This window comes from Gobio gobio (genome assembly GCF_949357685.1).
Source record: "Gobio gobio genome assembly, chromosome: 23".
Taxonomy (NCBI): Eukaryota; Metazoa; Chordata; class Actinopteri; order Cypriniformes; family Gobionidae; genus Gobio; species Gobio gobio.
In genome coordinates this window covers 2675421-2698377 of record NC_137119.1, presented here as the reverse complement: position 1 = coordinate 2698377, position 22957 = coordinate 2675421, and the positions used below count along the sequence as shown (strand labels likewise).

The 22957-nt window shown below is 39.5% G+C and overlaps 1 protein-coding gene across 2 annotated transcripts in view; it reads right to left on the bottom strand.

Moving 5' to 3' along the window:
- The window catches only part of stk17a (serine/threonine kinase 17a), an 83833-nt gene that overhangs the window by 37136 nt on the left and 23740 nt on the right, over positions 1-22957 (bottom strand). The window contains exon 2 of one of the 2 annotated variants that reach the window (XM_079806033.1): positions 14546-14758. The exons of the other annotated variant lie outside the window; for it this stretch is intronic. Within the exon in view, the coding sequence (XP_079662159.1) occupies positions 14546-14758 (213 nt within the window). The remainder of the gene's footprint in view (positions 1-14545; positions 14759-22957) is intronic. 2 annotated transcript variants of the gene reach the window in all.

Genomic DNA, 22957 nt, shown 5'->3' with positions numbered 1-22957 from the left:
CAACCACAGCTGTAAATTTTACGGGGATTTTTGCATATGAAGGCCATCAGGATGCTCACGGACAACTGTCGTCTAAAAGAGGGCGGCACAGAGATTATATTTCATCTGCGGTTTAATTACTTGATTAAAACTTTCAAATATGATCCCATTCTGGCATCCTCAGCTTGTAATTTGCATTGGCTGGACACTCGGGCTGCTTCTCCACAGTCGACCTGCCAATTTGACACGGTTATGTTGCTCTACATGCACCAACTGCTCCAGTTATTTATATCTATTTGACTAAAGCTACTGCAGATTTAGGCTTTGCAGTGTGTGTGACCTAGCGTGCATCACATTATATTGAGCCTGGTTGTTAATAGGATGGGTTCGTATCGACTGCTGGAATTCGCTAGGGTTGTAAGAACAGCCAAAAAAGCTAGAACATGTGACATCGCTGTACACGTGCAGCACGATTATTCTATCTTTATATGCTCAGCTTGAGTATGTGCCTTGAATTGTTTTGCACAAATTAGTTTGTCCCATTTCAGGGGGAAAATAAATGGATCGCTTGTGTGAGGTGTACCAATTAAACTGATACTGTACATGCAACTCCAGTTTAACCCTTCAAAATCATCATCTTTAACCCTTCTCCGGCCTTCCTTTGGGAATTACACTCTCCACAGACCCCAGGCAATAAAAATAAAAAACATTTTTTTTTAGAACACATGTAATTTTATTCTGTTTATTAATGTTTTTACTCAACATCTGTGCAGTTTTTGGAGTATTTATAATCATTTTTAGATGTATATAAATACATTTAAAAAACATTTTTTAAATGGATTTTCACACAAAATCAGTTCATGTAAAATTCACTTTATAAAAGACCCAAATTTCTAAACTTTCATTCGTGGGGATAACATGGATAATTTAACATGGTTTAGTGTAAGATTTTTGCCCATATTTTGGAAAATACAGTAAAAAAAAAAAAATGTCTGCAGAGCTCCACCATTTGCTATTTGACTGATTGAAAGACTTTTCACAAGTATTTTTCAGTTGGATTCATATCTAAATGTTATGAAATCACATTTATAACAATTAAAATTAATTAATTTTGTACTGAAAAAAATATTTTTTTCAATGATGTTACATTACGATTACAATCAAACCTGAATAAGAGAAAAGTTGGAGTCTTTAGAGTTTATCATTTATTTCAAACATCTGATTTTCTTATAATTCTACAAATGTAATCTACACTTCAGGGGCCGGTTGCATAAACCGTTAAGACTAGTCTTACAAGTTAGACATACATTTTTTTCTTTAAGACTGTTCATAATTTCTTTTAATCAGTTACATAAAAACATAGACTGGCCTAATTTGATTCGAAAAGTGAGACTGAATGCCACTTGCCGAACTGCTAGTGGCTCTCACTAGATCTTAAGACACTGTCTTAACATAATGGCTTAGTTTATGCAACTGGCCCCTGGTTAGTTAGTGGTTACTAACTGTAACAGAACACAAATTAACAGAAAGTTATATTACATAGAGTAAAATATACACAACATGCACATCAAAATGCAATGAACTGAACAGCAATAACAAGCAATAACAAATGTATTCCTGTGTGTGTGTGTGTGTGTGTGTGTGTGTGTGTGTGTGTGTGTGTGTGTGTGTGTGTGTGTGTGTGTGTGTGTGTGTGTGTGTGTGAGAGAGCATGATAATTTTGCATTGTGGGTGTTTTCTGCATTGTTGGAAGTGTGCCACTTCATTTCTGTATGCGTGTTCTGTGTTGTTTCTGTTTTAGAGGATAAATTTTGTCCATTTTCTAAGACCCTGAGTGTGACTATTTTACATAAAAACAGATATTAATCCAATTAATTTTTTTATTTGTAGAACTAGAGAGTGTTGATCACTGTACAAAGTCTCATGCCATTTGGACAAAGGGAACATTTTTAATTTGAGCCAACGTCCTTTGGGGTCAGAAAAGACCGGAGAAGGGTTAAACAAGTCCACCAAAGCGCAGACTCTGGAAAAGCATGAAAATATGTTTGTGCATATACATTGAAAGACTATGCATTTGTCTGTATGCATATGCCAAGCGTTTACATCCAAACTGAAGAGTACTTTGGAAATGTGTGCAATGGTAATAAGCGACACTAATAACATCCGTCTTGCTTTCGAAACACATGAACAAACTGTAAAAAGTAGTCATGCTTGCAAATAAATTCTGGCAAATGTTGGCAAAAGTGGAATAAAAAGCCAAGTGGTTTTTAACAATGCTTTGTGTCAATGCATGTGGAAATCCCCCATGTTGGGAGAGTGTGGGCTGAGCACATGCCATTGACTGGGCTGTGAGAGGAAATGTCCTCCAGCACGGAGAGCTTCTCCTCATCTGAGCAGATCCATATAGAGCCGGGATATTGGTCTGACTCAAGGGAGAAAATAGAATTGGTGAACCCGTCGATATGATCACGCGTACTGAAAAATCACCAACTCTTCCTCTAGGCCTGCACGATTATGGCCAAAATGATAATCACGGTTATTTTCATCAATATTGAGATCAAAATTAATTATCATGATTATCTGTTGATTTTAATTATTTTTATTTTTATTAAATAATTTGTTGATTTTAATTATTCTTTGTTAAGACTGCTATCTGTTGTGGAATTTTCTGAGTAGTTGAGTAGTAGTTGTATTACTGATAGGGTTGGGACCCGTTCACATTTTAACCGGTCCCAGTACCCAATGGTACCTTTTTCCGGTACTTTAGGGATGTTTACATCAATAAATGTAAAGAAACTGTAAGTCATTTATTGAAGTGTTATTGACATTATGCCAGAGCTGCCCTGCTCTCCGTCTGCCATTGTCTGTGATGTTTGTTTACTGTAATATTTACTAGTGAATATTAGGCTACTAGCTACTTAATTTAATGCATAAAAACAACCATATTATTTTGTTCTTTTTCATTTCATTTCTATGAAAAGATTTCCCACAAATGATGTGTTGTGTATTTTCTGATAATCAAATGAAGACAAAAGACATTCATTTATCTTTTAATTTAGTTGTGCTGGACAACTGAGCTTTATACGGTTCAAATTAAAACAGAACAATTGTAATTTATTACTTTAAAAATAAAGTTTAGATTATTATTATTACATTTTTGTTAGTATTTTTAATTGAGACGTATCTAAATTCTACTGTACAACAGTGATGCATTTGTCAAGATAAACCGGACTTTTATTTTGAAGGGTTGCGGTGAAGTCCTTTGAGTTTCTGTGTTTATGATATGACGGTAGTTTTTCTCAGATGAATCGGTAAAATGCTCATAAAGTGACTCTCAGTGGCTCTGGAGATGACTTTCGTGCGTTCATGTCCTCATATGAGACGGCAGAGATGGAAACACACGACCGTCATTGTGAGCGCGATAGCGAGTGTGTGTGTGTGGGCATGTTTTTGTGAAATATCAGGACACAAATGTGTATAATGTCATGGGTATGACAAAAAGAGGGTGAAATATGAGGACGTTCCCCATGTCCTCACTTTTCAAAATGCTTATAAATCACACAGAACAAGTTTTTTTTCACAGAAAGTGAACTGCACAGTCTCCTGTGAGGGCTAGGTTTAGGGTCAGGGGCAGTGTGTGTGTGTGTGTGTGTGTGTGTGTGTGTGTGTGTGTGTGTGTGTGTGTGTGTGTGAGTGTGATGGGTAGGTTTAGGGGCAGGGGCAGTGTGTGTGTGTGTGTGTGTGTGTGTGATGGGTAGGTTTAGGGGCAGGGGCAGTGTGTGTGTGTGTGTGTGTGTGTGTGTGTGTGATGGGTAGGTTTAGGGGCAGGGGCAGTGTGTGTGTGTGTGTGTGTGTGTGATGGGTAGGTTTAGGGGCAGGGGCAGTGTGTGTGTGTGTGTGTGTGTGTGTGTGTGTGATGGGTAGGTTTAGGGGCAGGGGCAGTGTGTGTGTGTGTGTGTGTGTGTGTGTGTGTGTGTGTGTGTGTGATGGGTAGGTTTAGGGGCAGTGTGTGTGTGTGTGTTTGTGTGTGTGTGTGTGTGTGTGTGTGTGATGGGTAGGTTTAGGGGCAGGGGCAGTGTGTGTGTGTGTGTGTGTGTGTGTGTGTGATGGGTAGGTTTAGGGGCAGGGGCAGTGTGTGTGTGTGTGTGTGTGTGTGATGGGTAGGTTTAGGGGCAGTGTGTGTGTGTGTTTGTGTTTGTGTGTGTGTGTGTGTGTGTCTCCTGCGTGTTGCCTCCGATCATTCGAATATTGCACTTTAATAATTATTTAATCAACATCATCCTCAATAAACCCGTCTCCAGCATGTTGCCCCCGGTCCCTCGAATATTCTGATCTATTATGACCTCCGAGCTGTAAAACTGCCAGAATAATAATAATAATACGCTGTTTGTTAATTGGCCAGAGGAGAACTGGCACCCCGACTGAGCCTGGTTTCTCCCAAGGTTTATTTTTCTCCATTAGGTCACCTGATGGGGTTTTGGTTTCCTTGCCACTGTTGCCTCTGGCTTGGCGTGTTCAGTTGGGGACACTAAATTTTTCAACTAAACATCAAAATACATCTAAATAATAAACTAAATTAACCATTTAAACTAAATTACTGATCAAATTATTAATCTAAAGCCCACACTGTCACTGTATGATACTTGAAATTTTTCCAGAATGGCTATACAGCTGAATAAAATTATGCTGCATTATTTTCCTGTTTAACACTGTAAAGCTGCTTTGAAACAATCTACATTGTTAAAAGCGCTATATAAATAAAGTTGACTTGACTTGACTTGACTTGTGTGTGTGTGTGTGTGTGTGTGTGTGTGTGTGTGTGTGTGTGTGTGATGGGTAGGTTTAGGGGCAGGGGCAGTGTGTGTGTGTGTGTGTGTGTGTGTGATGGGTAGGTTTAGGGGTAGGGGCAGTGTAGGGGGATAGAATATACGGTATGTACGGTATAAAAACCATTGCGCCTATGGAAAGTCCCCATAAAACATGAAAACCCAACGTGTGTGTGTGTGTGTGTGTGTGTGTGTGTGTGTGTGTGTGTGGTAAACCGTACCTCTACGGCATTCATTCGCGCAGAGACACGCAGGATTCGTATTTAAATTGTCTTTTTACGGTTTAATATTCACAGACACTCGTCTATATCACCAGATGCGTTCCAGATGAGTTCCAGATGTGTTCCAGATGTGTTCTCAGGTACCGAAATTTGGTACGGATTGATTTAATGTGAATCGGTACCCGATAGTACCGACATAATTCGGTTGGTGCCCTTAAAAGTACCGAGTTCGGGACCCAACCCTAATTACTGATAAACAATATTTGAAATGTATATGAGTTAAGCTAGTAGTTTTTAGGGTCACAACCTTATTTATTAAGGTTATGGGTCAAAAACAACAAAGACAATAACTAGGGCTATTTTATTTAGTATACTTTTTAGTGGTGGGGTCAGTGAACATTTTTGGCAGGACAAATAACAATTTTAACCACTGACCAAACCAGGCTAGTATAAAAAAATCTTTAGGAGTTGAGCCCTGCTTTATTAAAAGAATTAATAGAAAACGTAAACATAATTTGGATTCATTGGAGTTAATATTAGGAATTTGACTGGTTTAGCTTTTGGGAGAAGCTTTTTGTTGAATGTTTTGTGTTAATTTATTTATTTGGCCCCACTTTATATTAGGTGGCCTTGAGTACTATGTACTTACATCAAAAAATAAGTACAATGTACTTACTGTGTTTATAATGTATTGCAAAACACTTTTGCTGATATTGAGGTGGGATAAGGGTAGGGTTAGGGACAGGTGTGGGTTTGGTGTAAGGCAAATGTCAACAGTGTAATTACAAATGTAACTACAGAAATTAATTACAGACGTAATTACATGCATGTATTTTTTAAAATGTAAGTACAATGTAAAAACATGTATGTAAACAATAAGTGCATTGTATCAAATGATTAATTAACATGTTAGTACATAGTAGTTAACCCTTAATCGTCCCTCAGGGTTTACGTTTGAGTCCCTTGGGCTCAGATAGACCCCAAACTTTTACAGAGCGATTGCATAAGGAAATATAATGTTTTTACATGGAAAACTATACATCTTTTTATTTACTTCTCAACTATACATTTATGCTGTGTTTTTGTGGGTATTTGGTAGTTTTTTACCTATTTACTGCACAAATACTTCACTATGTCATGAATTGGCTCATTAAAAATATTTTTTTTTATGAAAAAAATCACTTGAATGATTATCTTAAATAAATATAAATAGTTTTTGGACATTGCTCTATGTGTTAGAGATAGAATACCGCCATCTGTAGGTTTGTGGAAAAACTTTAGGAATTATAGTTAAAGAGAGAGAGTGCAATGAGCACATTATCCACTAGAGGTCCAGAGGGAAGTTATGCAGAAGTTAAGCTGCCTTTCATCTTTCTTTTATTTGCCCTTTTCCCTCTCTTTCTCATGATTGCTCCATGTTGCATTTGTGCTCTAGTATTTGTCCTTCATTTATGTATGGAATTTTTTCAGATTTATGCCAGTTTTGTTGATTTTATTTGCCAGTTTCTATAAAAATGCTCTCTGTTGCAGTCACACACGTGTGTGTGTGTGTGTGTGTGTGTGTGTGTGTGTGTGTGTGTGTGTGTGTGTGTGTGTGTGTGTGCGTGAACATGCTTGTTCCATATTGCATTTGTGCTCTAGTATTAGTACTTCATTTATGTATGTAAATCTTTCAGATTTATGCCAGTTTTGTTGATTTTATTTGCCAGTTTCTATAAAAATACTCTCTGTTGCAGTCACACACGTGTGTGTGTGTGTGTGTGTGTTTGTGTGTGTTTGTGTGTGTGTGTGTGTGTGTGTGTGTGTGTGTGTGAACATGCTTGTTCCATATTGCATTTGTGCTCTAGTATTAGTACTTCATTTATGTATGTAAATCTTTCAGATTTATGCCAGTTTTGTTGATTTTATTTGCCAATTTCAATAAAAATACTCTCTGTTGCAGTCACACACGTGTGTGTTTGTGTGTGTTTGTGTGCGTGTGTGTGTATGAGATAGAAAGTTTGTTCTACTTTGTGTTTATGCTCTAGGACCAGACCTTGATATAAATGTGGAAATTTTTAGATTTATACTGGATTTAGTTGATTTTTTTTTACCAAAAAAGTGCAAAAAATAAATTTTTTACACTTTCCCATTCATTTTCAATGTGGGGTCAATCTGACCCAGAGGGACTTAAACGGTAAAAAATTTTTTACACACCTTTAGAACAACCAAATCAAGCCCAGATTTGTTGTGCATGTTTAGATAGATTATTTAGGAAAAGTCACAGTCTCTCATGGCCCTGAGATGAAGGGAACACTTTTAAAAAATGGAGGAAAAGTCCAGTGGGGTCAGCTGGAGCCCAAGGGACGATTAAGGGTTAAGGCCACCTAATATAAAGTGGGTCCATTTATTTTGATAAATACTATCCATCAGGATGAGGTCAAATACACCATGCAAGTTGACTTCCTCTTGATTTGTGCAATAATTCTGATTAAATGTTAAAAGAATTGAGAACTATTATCGTGCAAGTCTTGTCGGTTTCCATGGTTGGAAAGACTCTATGGACTGTGTGTGTGTGTGTGTGTGTGTGTGTGTGTGTGTGTGTGTGTGTGTGTGTGTGTGTGTGTGTGTGTGTGTGTGTGTGTGTGTGTGTGTGTGTGTGTGTGTGAGATTAAAATTCCTGCGCTGACCCCTCTGCCCACTGCAAGGGTCAGTCCATTCACGCCGGACACTGGGAACCGGGTCAACCAGGACAGAAGCAGCTGCACAGCAACAAACCAGCACCGCTGATCAGACACTCGCTTTATGTCTGATGATCTGCATTATACTCCGATGCCAAAGTGCAAACGCTTTGACATATTGTAGGGATTCAGTTCACCATAAACCCCAGGAACGAGTCGCTGAGTCATAATGAAATACAGTCCAAATTTGATTAAAATCAATGAATCCATCAAACCTCAGATCAAAACAAAATGTCCAGAGAGACGAAGTTAAATCCCATCTGTGCTCATTGTCTGGGTGGTTCAGGGCTGGAGAGAGAGAGGATATGCTCGAGTGGAAGCCAGAAATGTGTGACCCACTTCATGCCAAATGAAATAAACTATCAATGTGACCTTTCTAGATCAAATTTGCTTCATATGACCACCAACAGGATGACAATATTGGCTGAATTGGAGCACACAAACAGATATTGAGTGAATTCCCCCTAGTGTGTGAAGAGCACAGCAGCTGTACAGTAAAGATGATGAGCCCGGAAACGCTTTGTCCTGTCGTTCAATGTCAATCTCAGCATTTGGCTGCAAGGGAAACCCAATATGCCAGTGCACATGCATATATTACCCCACTGAAAGAGCAGAGTGTGTGTGTGTGTGTGTGTGTGTGTGTGTGTGTGTGTGTGTGTGTGTGTGTGTGTGTGTGTGTGTGTGTGTGTGGATGCTGAGCGTTGCTGGAATAGCGACTGCTTACTGAGGCATGCTTTGGGGGGTTTATGGGTGGATTAGTGCTCTTTGCTTTTCACTCGCTCTTGTTTTCTCTCCATGTCCATCTCTTATTTCAATCTACCGCTCATTTACCTCCAGGTTTGCAATCTCTGAGCTCAGTCGCTCTGCACTTCCTTAATTGGATAGGATGGGATTTCACCTCAATATTTAACAGCCTGGCAGTTTCACTGATTGAGTTACAGCACAAGCCTGCAAATGTAGTGACTAAATGGCCACACTTGCACAGATTTGGTGACGATGTTTTTGACGACCCGCTTACATCATCTTTTAAAAGCGACCTGTATCTAGGGATGAAACTATTACCGGTTTCACGATAAACCACGATAAAATGTAGTGACAGTTAGAAATATCGTTTAAAATTGAATTATCATTAAAACCGCGTGTTATTATCACTATTTAGAAAACTTGCGGTAAATCTTGTCCAGTCAGCGTCAGTTTGGCTCAGGCGCAGCACAGCACCGCTGCTTCTGAATGAGAATAAATGGCAGATGACAGTGACAGGAGATTGTTCAGCCTCTTAAAGGACCAAATCTGAGGTGTGCTCATATTTTGGCTTTTACAGAAGTCCTGAGGGAAGATGGTCACCCTGTCTGCAGAACATGCCAGAAGAAAGTCGCTGTAATGGGGAAACACTTCACATCTGTGAACGCAAGGCAAGTGGACTTTGACCTCAATACCAAAACTACATCTGGAAATAATAACGTGAAACGAACAAACAAATTCAGACAACACTAGGGCGACATTTAAGGGATAATAATCAGGGCTTGACATTAACAACCACCATTTGCGGGTGTAAGTTAACGTTATTTCGGCTGCACACTATAGCCACTTTGGCGGTCAAACTTATTATAGTCTTCTCAAAAGCCGTCTGTTATAATCGTGTTGCGCATTATAACCACTTACACGTGTTTCTATTGAGTTTATGAATGCAATGTTTCATAATCAGAGTAGGGGTGCACGATATTCACAAAAATGTGATATTGCGATATCGATAATGAAAATTGCGATATCGATATTAATTTCGATATTTTTAAGCCTATGTAAAATTACAAAAGTTACAGAAAACGCATCAAAATAGATTCATAACAAATAAAACAAATTCTTACAACACAAGGTTTAAAGGTTTTCAACTGACAGTCATATTGGACTGGTACAACATGAATAAATAAATAATAATCATATCTGGTTGTACAGTAGGGATGCAACACTACAGTTAGTCCACGGTTCAATACATACCTCGGTTTTTAACCACGTTTTTGGTTCGGTTCTGATGATCAGTTTTTTTCTATTCTATTCTTAGCCGACAGGAACAGCAAGAGTTATTATTATTTTTATTATTATTTTTTGTTTTTATTGCAATACTCTTTTTGAATTTTACTTAAAAGACTTGGAAAAACCTTACTTAAAACTTTACTTAAAAAAAACCTTGTACGCATTCCTAGTGTATAGTATAATATAAAATAAATATATATAAAGATTTACAGTGGCAGCTCAGAGCAGTACAGCATGAAAGTGTATGAATAAATGTAAAATTAAAGAGAGAGTTCACTCAAAAATGAAAATTCTGTCATCAATTACTGGCGCTCAAGTTGTTTTAAACCAGAATAAAGTTATTTCTTCTGTTGGACATAAAATATATTTTAAAGAATGTTGGAAACCAACAGTTGCTGGTCCCCATTGTAGGAAATAATAATATGAATGTCAATGGCTACCATCAGCTGTCTGAAGAAATTAAAACAGGTTTGAACAACATTAGATGAGTAAATAATGACATTGTTTTAGAGGTGAACTGGCCCTTTAAGGACTAGCGGCAGCATGTTCACTAAAGGCTGCGCTGCTGTCAATGTAACACCTCTACACATCTAATACACACACGCGATTTTACTTTCACTTTAGACATAACTGACTGTGTTTATGTTAACCATGTGTGTATTTGACAGTATTAGCGCAATAAGACTACTTAGTCCAGTAATCACGTGTTTGACAGGCTTTTAGTGCGCGAGCTCAGCGCATGTTAAAACAGTGCATGAGCACGCGAATGAAATGTTTAATGCTTTAAAACGCATTCAAATAATGAACTTTGGTGATTGTGAATAACTCTAGTGTTCTGTGAGTATAACTCTCTGACACCAGCATTGCTAGCGTGGCTAAACACCCCTAACCTGTGCATAGTGGTCGGATATCTGCTCATATCAGCGCGTAGACTGAAAGGCACACTCAAACAGAGTCGAAATATACTGAGAGAAATATTTAAAACGGAGAGAAATAAAAATAGGCTTGTGGTGGTTCTTAACCATTTCATCTTCTCCCTGAGCAACACTCATTTTCTAACTTTTGTGTTCTTTCTTTTGCTCCACTTGCTCCCTTCGCTCTCTCTTTAGGTCCTTTCTTTTCTTTCTCTTCGTTTTGTTGTGCGCTGGTGTGTGCGTCGAGCCGGCCCGACAAGTGTGTGTGTGTGTGTGTGTGTGTGTGTGTGTGTGTGTGTGTAGAGGGAGGGAGAAGTGAGAGAGTGACGGTTAGCTTTGGAGCGAGTAGAAGGGACCCGGTTTTTTAAAAAATAGATCCGATAAAGAATGTATATACACTGTACAGTGAAACGAGTCTCATTTTGTCATAAACAAAATATCGCATAATTATCGCGAGACTTACGATATAATATCGGGCAACGTGATATCGCGATAACGATATTAAATCGATATATCGTGCACCCCTAAATCAGAGGCGTTCAGATTAGCCGGAGTTTTGTTCAGAGCGGCTCTCACTCACTGAAATCTGCACTCAGATCAGAGATAAACGTGCGATGTATGCAGGAGATTCACTCATCATACTGAGGTCGACTGTTTCTGTTCTATTTCAGCAGCAAGAAGAGTTTCAAACAAACACAGCAGAACCACAGCGACTCTGATATGACTGGCACAACGCTGGCGAATTTAGGGACCGTCTCTAAAGTTACACACAACATTGGTAACGTTACACACGTTTCTGACTTCAATAGCATTTGAAGAGAATGACAGTCATAAAACTGACTGTAAAGTGTTCATCTAGGTGTCAGGTATGATGCACACCTTTTGATATTTAATAAAATAAACTGTCAAATCATGAAAATATGGATATGCATTATTTCACTAGGATACTGTTTGGGCTCTAACACAAAATATGCTGATTTAAATGCATCATTGCTGAACACTGATGAGAATATTGCTTGAGAATATATTTACAGAGATAATATTAGAGATTATATTTACACCAAATTATTATTATTTATGAGTTATGTGTTGCTATTGACGACGGCCATTATAAGGAAGGAAATCCCACAGAATAGAATCTTGCTTTAAAAAGTGCTTGTTGATTTTCAAATATAAAACTTGTTGAAATGTTCTTTTTGAACACTTTCATCTCATTTGAACAAAACCGTGATAATATTGATAACCGTGATTATTTGGGTCACTATAATCGTGATGTGAAATTTCCATACCGTTTCATCACTACCTGTATCTGATATTTGCATTTACACTATACACTAGTGAAACAGTCCAAGATGTTCTGACCCGGAAAAAGGAAGTAAAATGGCGTGATATGCAATGGACACAACAGATGCAGACCAGATGAGTATTCAATGTCTGCATTATCTTTAAAGGTCAGCAAAACATTGCTCTCGTAAAGCGGAGAAAAAAAGAGTGACATTAGGGTCATGTGATCGCAGTTCGTGTCCACTTGACCTCATTCGCCTCCGTCCCTTTTTTATTGGGGAATATCCTATTTGATCGCTTACATGGAAGACGCAAATGCAGCAGATTTATCACCATATATGAGTGAGGCCTGAATCCGATCGGAGGATATCGGAACTGCTTACACGTTCAAATGTCATATCCCATCTGTGCCACATGAGAGGGAAACATTGGGAATTGGGTCACTTGAATCATGCAGTGTAAATGGGGCCAATGAGATTTTTATGATTTAAACATCTTGTTTGAATATGTACAAGTGCACAAGATAGTTGAGCTACATGTGAAAGAGCTTGGACATTCTGCATTAGTGGCAAACATTTATATCACAGTATTTTTCGAAATTATATTGTTTTTTTTCCCCTATGCATGACCGGGTGTTAGTCATATTTTCTCCTGAGTGAGAGAGGAAATACTGCAGGACATTGACTAGAATGCCCTGTTTAACTGTCATGATGAGAGAATATTGTAGAAAAACTCCACACTAGAGTTAATACAGGCTTAGAGAGAGAGAAAGAGAGAGAGAGAAAAAAACAGATTTGAGGGCACCTTAAGCACTTTAAAAATCTAACCCTATATAAGAACAAACTGACAAAACGAGGGAGAAATGCGGAAGAACATTTAAACTGTCTAAGGATATTTTCAGAGTCTCTGAACAAACGTCAGTTTAACACAGAAAGAATAAAGCAGTTACTTTTTTGCCCATTCTTCTTTGAGTAGTCAGTCTATTTATTAACTTACACCGTCTTCTGTGTAGCAGAATAACCCATATGCATAATATAATATAATAACCCTTTGCATAATACATTTCCGATGTACACACAACAGCTGTCCGAATTCACATACTCGTTTTCATTCACTCTTTCAAGTTGTTTAGTCAAGTTTTAGTCGACTCAATGTCTGAGCATTTTAGTCTAGTTTGTGTCAATGAATGCATTGATAATCCCGGTTATTTTGCTCAAAACAATAAATCACATAATTCACATAGTCATCTTTATTTCTCCAGCTCTTCACACACACATGCTTCAGCTTCACACAGGAGATTCATTCTGTTTTAGATAAAAAGCTAATGTCAGTTTTTGATTGATTAATTTCTGTTGTAAAAACGGATTTCAAAATGTAAAAACGCATGTAAAAAAATATATTGCACAAAATGAAAACAATAATGTAAATATTATTATTACAAGTGTGAATCAAAAAATGAAAAACGCATTTAAAAAAAAACAAAAACAAGCATGATTTCATCTCTTAAATGTCTTAAGTGTGTTTTGGTCATAATTTTGACATTTTAAAATTTAATTTCAGCTTTTTATCACATGATTCGGACTTTAAATCATAATTTTGATTTTTAAGTCATCATTTTGACTTTAAATCCTAAATTTAAAATTTATCTCAGAATTTTTAAAGTCCTAATTTCAACTGTTCATCTCTACAATGACTTAGCAGGTCATATTTTTGACTTTTTATCTAATAGTGAGGACTTTTAAAATCATATTTCCAACATTCTCTCTCATAATTATGATTTGGCATGTCGTATTTTCGACTTCCCACTATTATGACTTAAAATCATATTTTCAACATTTTCTCTCATAATTATGACTTGGCATGTCGTATTTTTGACTTTTTATCTAACTGTTATGACTTAAAATCATATTTTTGACTTTTTATCTAATAGTGAGGATTTTTAAAAACATTTTCAACATTTTCTCATAATTATGACTTGGCATGTCGTATTTTCGACTTTTATCTCACTATTACGAATTTTAAAATCATATTTGACTTTTTATCTCACTATTATGACTTATAAAATCATATTTTTGACTTTTTATCTAATAGTGAGGATTTTTAAAATCATATTTTCAACATTTTCTCTTAATTATGACTGATAATTGAAGTGAGCTGATCAGTAATATACAGTAGTTGAATATTTACATAGTTACAAGGAGTGATTTTGGTCAAGTTTTTATTTTAGTCTCGTCTTTTTTCGTCAACGAAACTGCATGTTGATATAGTCACAGTTATCGTTTAAGGACGAGTTTGTCATCTAGTCTTCGTCTTTGTCTCAGTCATGGAAAAAAAGGTTGTCAACTAACATTTTGTCATATTTTCGTAAACGAAATTAACACTAGTGTTTAGAAGTTTTAGTCATGCATCAAATGAAAACAGTATAGACAAAAATATCAATCTTGTGATTGAAGAATCAATATTAGTTCATATGATTAGAAGTGCGCACTCTATACTGTGAACCCAGCCGTAGTGATATGCTGGAAAGTGTGTGTGCTGTTTTAAAGCAAGCCTGAATGTGTGATACTCACTACTCCAGAACGAGCACCATCTCACTGGCCATCTCGTAGACTTCATGGAGATTGACGACGTGTGGACAGGCCATGGCCAGCTCCAGGACAGCGATCTCATGGAGGATCTCGGTTCTGCAGTCTTGGCCCTTCCTCCTCTTCCTCATGTACTTCGCTGCGTACTCTTTACCGCTGCTTTTCTCCACACATTTCCTCACCACAGCAAATTTGCCTCTGAGAGGGAGAGAAAACAAGAGGAAGAATGGGTGTTAATTTCGACCTTTTTTCACTGACGAAAACGAGACGATAACTAAATAAAAACTAGTGTTGGATGACAAAAACTATGACGAAAATCAACTGTCATTTTGTCAACAAATAAAAACGAGACGAAAGTGTGAGTGAGGGTGGATTAGGGCAGAGATGGGGTCAGAACTGATGTCCTGTGTCACAGATGAGCACATTTGAGTTTGAGCTGATCTAACCTCTGGAAAACACGGCTCACGCATCCCCAATCCAGCTCCAGAGCGGCTCAATCACTGAAGAACACACATTTATCACAGACCAGTGTTTATCAACTAATGCTGAGGAATAATGACTTTACTTTACCATGTTTATATAGTAATATGTTTTAGACGGTTCAACAACGCATATTTGATCTCCTGAACTTGAATGAGCTCCTGCAACTGCAATAGTAAGGGGCATTTCAAAATAAGAGTCCCGGTGTATTTTGAGTTTGTTTGTAATTAAAAGTCACGCATTATATATTAGTTTTTGCTTACACAATAAACTGTATTTAATTTAATTCCCATTTAATTCATAGTCAGGAGGAAAGACCAGTATTTGACACATATTAAATAAAGTATCAGGGTTATAATAGTTCACTAAAAATCTTCATTACTTGAAATTAAATAAATGTTAACTGAAATTAAACAACTTATTTGAAGCTTTAGCTTAACCTGATATGGCCTACTAACTAAAACAGAAATACAAAGTTATAAAAACTATATAGATGTTTTTAGAAAACAAACAAAAAAGTGAATTGAGCTCTTTCGTGTATTTTTAATGTCAAAAACAAAATGATGTCAAAATGTCAGTTCAAGTGACAGTCGGTTATGTGACGCTTAAATGCTTAAAGTATTACAATTTAACTAAACTCATTAGATTTTAGGAGACTAAAACTAATTCAGGTGACTAAAATATGACTAAAACTAAATGGCATTTTAGTCAAAAGACTATGACTAAAACTAAAATCAAAATTTGCTGTCAAAATTAACACTGGTTAGCAGTTAGAATATGGACAAGAGTCAATATCGGCAACCAAGTCTTGTGTTTGTGGCTCTACTAGAGCAGGTTTTCCTGCTGTAATGTTGATTATCTCCTCATATTCTCCATTGTTGCGGCTCCTCTCTTCCCAGTCTGTCAGTAACAGATTTAGAAAATGAGAACGCAAGGGAAATATACAGATGCTTTTACACCACCAATCGGTTTCAGACATAGTAGTGAGACTCACATTTCCATGCATCCCATTGAACAGGGTCACATGCACACACAAAACAACTTTGTTCAGGGCCTCTTTTCATTTGATTCAGTGAAAGGCCGGAGCTGGAGGGCTTGAGGGCAGAGAAGGGGGCATCAGGGGAGCGGGTGTTGTGTATCTAAAGATGGCACACTTGTTATCACCGCGGCTGAACGTGCCTTTGTCCCCGCGGCATATTTGTGGGATGAAATCATCCCGAACTGTCCCACTTTTAGCACTGAACTTGAAGATGCAAGGGCACACAGGAGAAAAATAACAAGCAGATACACGGCCGAGGGGATTGTTGAGGAAGCCGTGTGTATTGAGACATGTTCCTCTACAGCTCCGGGAGTTTGAGCTGTGTTCCCGTCTGCATCTTCATCTCACGGCCAGATGGAAAATGTATTTCACTGTGTGTTATTTCTGTACAGTAGGGATGCAACAATACAGTTAGTCCAGGGTTCAATACACACCTCGGTTTTTAACCACGGTTTTCGGTTCGGTTCTGATGGCTTGTCACATCAGTTTTTTGCTATTCTATTCTTAAGCGACAGGAACAGCAAGAGGTTAAAGGGTTAGTTCACCCAAAAATGTAAATTCTGTCATTAATGACTGAGCCTCGTGTGGTTGGACACCCGTCAGACCTCCGTTCATCTTCAGACACAAATGAAGATATTTTAGTGTAAATCTGATGCTCTGAAAGGCCTCCATTGGCTCAACTTTACACTCTCAAGACCCTTAAAAGACACTAAAGACTAAAGTTACAAAGTCCATCTCACTACAGCGGCTCTACAATAACTTTATGAATCGGCGACAATAGTTTTTGTGTGCAAAAAAACCCTAAATAACGACTTATATAGTGATGACGATTTCAAAACACGACCTCATGAAGCTTTGAAGCGTTATGAATCAGTGAGTCGATTCAGCGGTTTGGAGCGTTATGAATCAGTGAGTCGATTCAGCGGTTTGGATAGCCAAATTTCAGCAGTTTGGCGGTTTGACACGCAATCCGAATCATGATTCGACTCACTGATTCATAACGCTCTGAACCGCTGAATCGACTCACTGATTCATAACGCTCCGTACCGTTGAATCGACTCACTGATTCATAACGCTCCGAACCGCTGAATCGACTCACTGATTCATAGCGCTCCAAACCGCTGAAACGACTCACTGATTCATAATGCTCCGTACCGCTGAATCGACTCACTGATTCATAACGCTTCAAACCGCTGAATCGACTCACTGATTCATAACGCTCCAAACCGCTGAATCGACTCACTGATTCATAACGCTCTGAACCGCTGATTCGACTCACTGATTCATAGCGCTCCAAACCGCTGAAACGACTCACTGATTCATAATGCTCCGTACCGCTGAATCGACTCACTGATTCATAACGCTTCAAACCGCTGAATCGACTCACTGATTCATAACGCTCCAAACCGCTGAATCGACTCACTGATTCATAACGCTCTGAACCGCTGATTCGACTCAATGATTCATAACACTTCAAACCGCTGAATTGACTCACTGATTCATAACGCTCCAAACCGCTGAATCGACTCACTGATTCATAACGCTCTGAACCGCTGATTCGACTCAATGATTCATAACGCTCCAAACCGCTGAATCGACTCACTGATTCATAACGCTCTGAACCGCTGATTCGACTCAATGATTCATAACGCTCCGTACCGTTGAATCGACTCACTGATTCATAACGCTCCGAACCGCTGAATCGACTCACTGATTCATAGCGCTCCAAACCGCTGAATCGACTCACTGATTCATAACGCTCTGAACCGCTGATTCGACTCAATGATTCATAACGCTCCAAACCGCTGAATCGACTCACTGATTCATAACGCTCTGAACCGCTGATTCGACTCAATGATTCATAACGCTCCGTACCGTTGAATCGACTCACTGATTCATAACGCTCCGAACCGCTGAATCGACTCACTGATTCATAGCGCTCCAAACCGCTGAAACGACTCACTGATTCATAATGCTCCGTACCGCTGAATCGACTCACTGATTCATAACGCTTCAAACCGCTGAATCGACTCACTGATTCATAACGCTCCAAACCGCTGAATCGACTCACTGATTCATAACGCTCTGAACCGCTGATTCGACTCAATGATTCATAACGCTTCGAAGCTTCATGATGCAGTGTTTTGAAATCGTCATCACTATATAAGTCGTTATTTAAGGTTTTTTTGCGCACAGAAACTATTCTCGTCTTCATAAAGTTATTGTAGAGCCGCTGTAGTGAGATGGACTTTGTAACGACGTCTTTAGTGTCTTTTAAGGGTCTTGAGAGTGTAAAGTTGAGCCAATGGAGGCCTTTCAGAGCATCAGCTTTACACTAAAATATCTTCATTTGTGTCTGAAGATGAACGGAGGTCTGACGGGTGTCCAACCACATGAGGCTCAGTCATTAATGACACAATTTACATTTTTGGGTGAACTAACCCTTTAAATTACAATTTAAATACATATTTAAATTCCTAACTAAATTCTATTGACTCAAATTTAATGATCATCTGAATGTCATGTTTGACAAAGACATGAAAAAAGCCACTAGGCAAATCCTTAAAACAGATTGAGTGATTTAAAACACACTCAGACACGCTCTTGGCCAAGAGAAGCACAGGGGAAGATGGTGTTTCCTGGAAGAGACGCTGAGCTGTGGATGTAAACGTCCCAGCGAGGGGATCCAGAATCTCACTGTCCTGACCCGGCCGTCTCACACACACACACACACACACACACACACACACACAGCTATTCATAATCGCTCCATTCTCAGGGCAGAATGACTGATGTGCGTCCTGAGAGATGCATGTAGGCGTCTGTAGAAATGGCTTGTTTGAAAGTCTCTGCAGGTTAAAACTATATGAACAGACATTCCTGCACGTTCCTCATATTGACCGACACTGGAGAACTGCAAGAGCAGCAGATCGAGCTCACCTGCCATCTGCGAAAGGCCTCTAAGATGCATCATCTGACGGAAAACATGCAGGAATGTGGAAATGGACAGAAGACGACTCCATGCATTCTGTCTGAAACAAAGCAACTGGTAATATACACATACACTATATAGCCAAAAGTATTGGGACGCCTCCAAATCACTGAGTTCAGGTGTTCAACCCCTCCATGGCCACAGGTGTATAAATCAGACGCTTCTACACACATTAGTGAGAGAATGGGCCGCTCACAGGAGTGTGTGTGTGTGTGTGTGTGTGTGTGTGTGTGTGAGTGTGTGTGTGTGTGTGTGTGTTCGCTTCTACACACACTAGAGAGAGAATGGGCCGCTCACAGGAGTGTGTGTGTGTGTGTGTGTGTGTGTGTGTGAGTGTGTGTGTGTGTGTGTGTGTGTTCGCTTCTACACACACTAGAGAGAGAATGGGCCGCTCACAGGAGTGTGTGTGTGTGTGTGTGTGTGTGTGTGTGAGTGTGTGTGTGTGTGTGTGTGTTCGCTTCTACACACACTAGAGAGAGAATGGGCCGCTCTCAGGAGTGTGTGTGTGTGTGTGTGTGTGTGTGTGAGTGTGTGTGTGTGTGTGTGTGTGTGTGTTCGCTTCTACACACACTAGAGAGAGAATGGGCCGCTCTCAGGAGTGTGTGTGTGTGTGTGTGTGTGTGTGTGTGTGTGTGTGTGTGAGTGTGTGTGTGTGTGTGTGTGTTCGCTTCTACACACACTAGAGAGAGAATGGGCCGCTCTCAGGAGTGTGTGTGTGTGTGTGTGTGTGTGTGTGAGTGTGAGTGTGTGTGTGTGTGTTCGCTTCTACACACACTAGAGAGAGAATGGGCCGCTCTCAGGAGTGTGTGTGTGTGTGTGTGTGTGTGTGTGTGTGTGTGTGTGTGTGTGTTCGCTTCTACACACACTAGAGAGAGAATGGGCCGCTCTCAGGAGTGTGTGTGTGTGTGTGTGTGTGTGTGTGTGTGTTCGCTTCTACACACATTAGTGAGAGAATGGGCCGCTCTCAGGAGTGTGTGTGTGTGTGTGTGTGTTCGCTTCTACACACATTAGTGAGAGAATGGGCCGCTCTCAGGAGTGTGTGTGTGTGTGTGTGTGTGTGTGTGTGTGTTCGCTTCTACACACATTAGTGAGAGAATGGGCCGCTCTCAGGAGTGTGTGTGTGTGTGTGTGTTTGCTTCTACACACATTAGTGAGAGAATGGGCCGCTCTCAGGAGTGTGTGTGTGTGTGTGTGTTTGCTTCTACACACATTAGTGAGAGAATGGGCCGCTCTCAGGATTGTGTGTGTGTGTGTGTGTTTGCTTCTACACACATTAGTGAGAGAATGGGCCGCTCTCAGGAGTGTGTGTGTGTGTGTGTGTGTGTGTGTGTGTGTTCGCTTCTACACACATTAGTGAGAGAATGGGCCGCTCTCAGGAGTGTGTGTGTGTGTGTGTGTGTGTGTGTGTGTTTGCTTCTACACACATTAGTGAGAGAATGGACCGCTCTCAGGAGTGTGTGTGTGTGTGTGTGTGTGTGTGTGTGTTTGCTTCTACACACATTAGTGAGAGAATGGGCCGCTCTCAGGAGCTCAGAGAACTCAAGCGTGGGCCGTGATCGGTGGACACCTGTGCAATAAGGCCAAATATTACACTTAATATTCCACACTCAACTGTTAGTGGGATTATAACAGAGTGGAAGTGATTGGGAACAACAGCAGCTCAGCCACAGAGCGGGGTCAGCGCATGCTGAGGGTCACAGAAGTCGCCAACTTTCTGCAGAGTCAAATTATGTTTTTCAGGGGTCAGAACTCTTAATGCTTCACCAAGACATTTCCGGACAATTTCATGCTCCCAACTTTGTGGGCCCAGTTTGGGGACGGCCCCTTCCTGTCCCAGCATGCTCCAGTGCTCAAAGCGTCTCCATAAAGACATGATGAGGAGTTTGGTGTGGAGGAACTGGAGTCCTGAGCTCAACCCGATAGAACAGCTTTGGGATGAATTAGAGCGGAGACTGAGAGCCAGGCCTTCTCTCCAACATCACTAATGAAGAATCCCCATAAACACACTCCTAAACCTGGAGGAAAGAAGAGCTGGAGCTGTTAGAGCGACTCCATATTAAACCCTATGGGTGAAGAATGGGATGGCGTTAATGTGCATGTAAAGGCAGAACTTTTGGCTATATAGAAGGGGTGCACCGAAATTTCGGCCGAAAATGGCATTATCGGTTTTAGTGATGCACCGATCATGATTTTACATGGCCGATTCCGATACCGATTTTTTTTTCAATAAAACTGGCCGATTCCGATACAGATTTCCGATTTTTTTTTTTTACACAATAAAAGAACGAAAGTATGCATGAACAAGATGTTTATTTGGTATTTAACAGGCTAAATTGGCTTTTGGCTAATGAAAACAAGTCCGCAATCTGAAATGAACGGGAAAATGAATTGTAAATTAAAAGATGTTACTTAAATCGGCATTTGTTTTTAAATTCAGTGTAAAGAAAAAAAGTCTTTACCAGTGAAATTAAATAAAACCAAAGTATATTATTGTTCCAAAATGTTAAATCAAATAATGTTTAGTGCAACGGAAAAAAACTAAGATGCTACAGCAGGTGCTTTTTTAATCAAATTAAGTCAATGTAATTTCAAGGTAAAATAAAAATTATCATCCTATACAGAACTGATAGTATTTCATTTCTAAAGTGCAGCATGTTCTTCTTTAGGCTACAAAAATAAGTATTTCGGCTTTGTCACAAGTTAGTCTGTTTGGTTCTCATCCGATCCAACACGTGAGAAGCTGAGCTGAACAAACGCTCACGATCTACACTTGTGCAGGGGCGGAGAGTTCAGCTCGCGCAACTTCGGCTCGCTCGCGCAACTTCGGCTCGCTCGCGCAACTTCGGCTCGCTCGCGCAACTTCGGCTCGCTCGCGCAAGGAAAGCGGCTCTTCATTCCCCATCTCTTCCCTCAGTTCTCCAGTTTCCGTTTGTAACACAGTGACATGTTCGTGTTCGCGAATGATTGTCATATAGGCGTATGTGCACGCGGGTGCACTTCCGGAAAAATCGGCAGAAAAATACAAAGAAAATCTGCCAGTTGCCGATCACGCGCTAGAAGCAAAAACAGTCCAGTTCCGGTTTTTGGCTGGTCAACCGGTGCATCTCTAATCGGTTTCGGGCCGAAATAAAAAAGACTGCCGAAAACGTAAACCGAAAATGAATGTCACTCGCCCCTCCCATCCGTGCGCACGCACTTCGGTTTCACTCACGGTCGAGCTGTTATCACCAGTCTGCCTATCAAAGATGAAGCATGTCAGCGGTATGAGAACAAATAGAGACAAATCCAGCTGAACTACCCATTGCCAGAAGCCACAATCCCCTTGACTACTGGCGCGCGAAGGCCGCTTTACATCGCTTGCGCGGATTGCACGCAGGTATTTATCTGCCCCAAGCAGTGTTGCCAAGTCCGCGGTTTTCCCGTGGGATGTTTTACCTTGTCCACGGGTTGAATCGACCCCAATTATGTGATATTTAGACCCAGGAATGCAAATTTTAACAGGCAACCCTGCCAAAAAAAACACATTTTAACCCCCAAATGCCATTTCCCGCGGAGAACAGTGAGAGACTATTCAGTGCAGCATCTCATGCTCTTAATGAGAACATTCTGTGATTTTGTGTGCAGTTATTCAGATAATTGTGGATCTTTTTTTACACAACTGTTAAAAATTATTTTATTTGATGGAACATAAAACTTGAAGAATAATATTAGGCCTATTTGGTATTATTATTTATTTTTATTGTTAAAAATATTTTAGGTTTTGTTATGTGACTTAATAAAAGTTTGATTATTCTATTGGTTCCTGATTTTTTCATTTCAGATCCATTAAATTCAAGCTATAAATATATATAATACACGTTTTTAAAAGAAGCCATTTTCGGCTTCA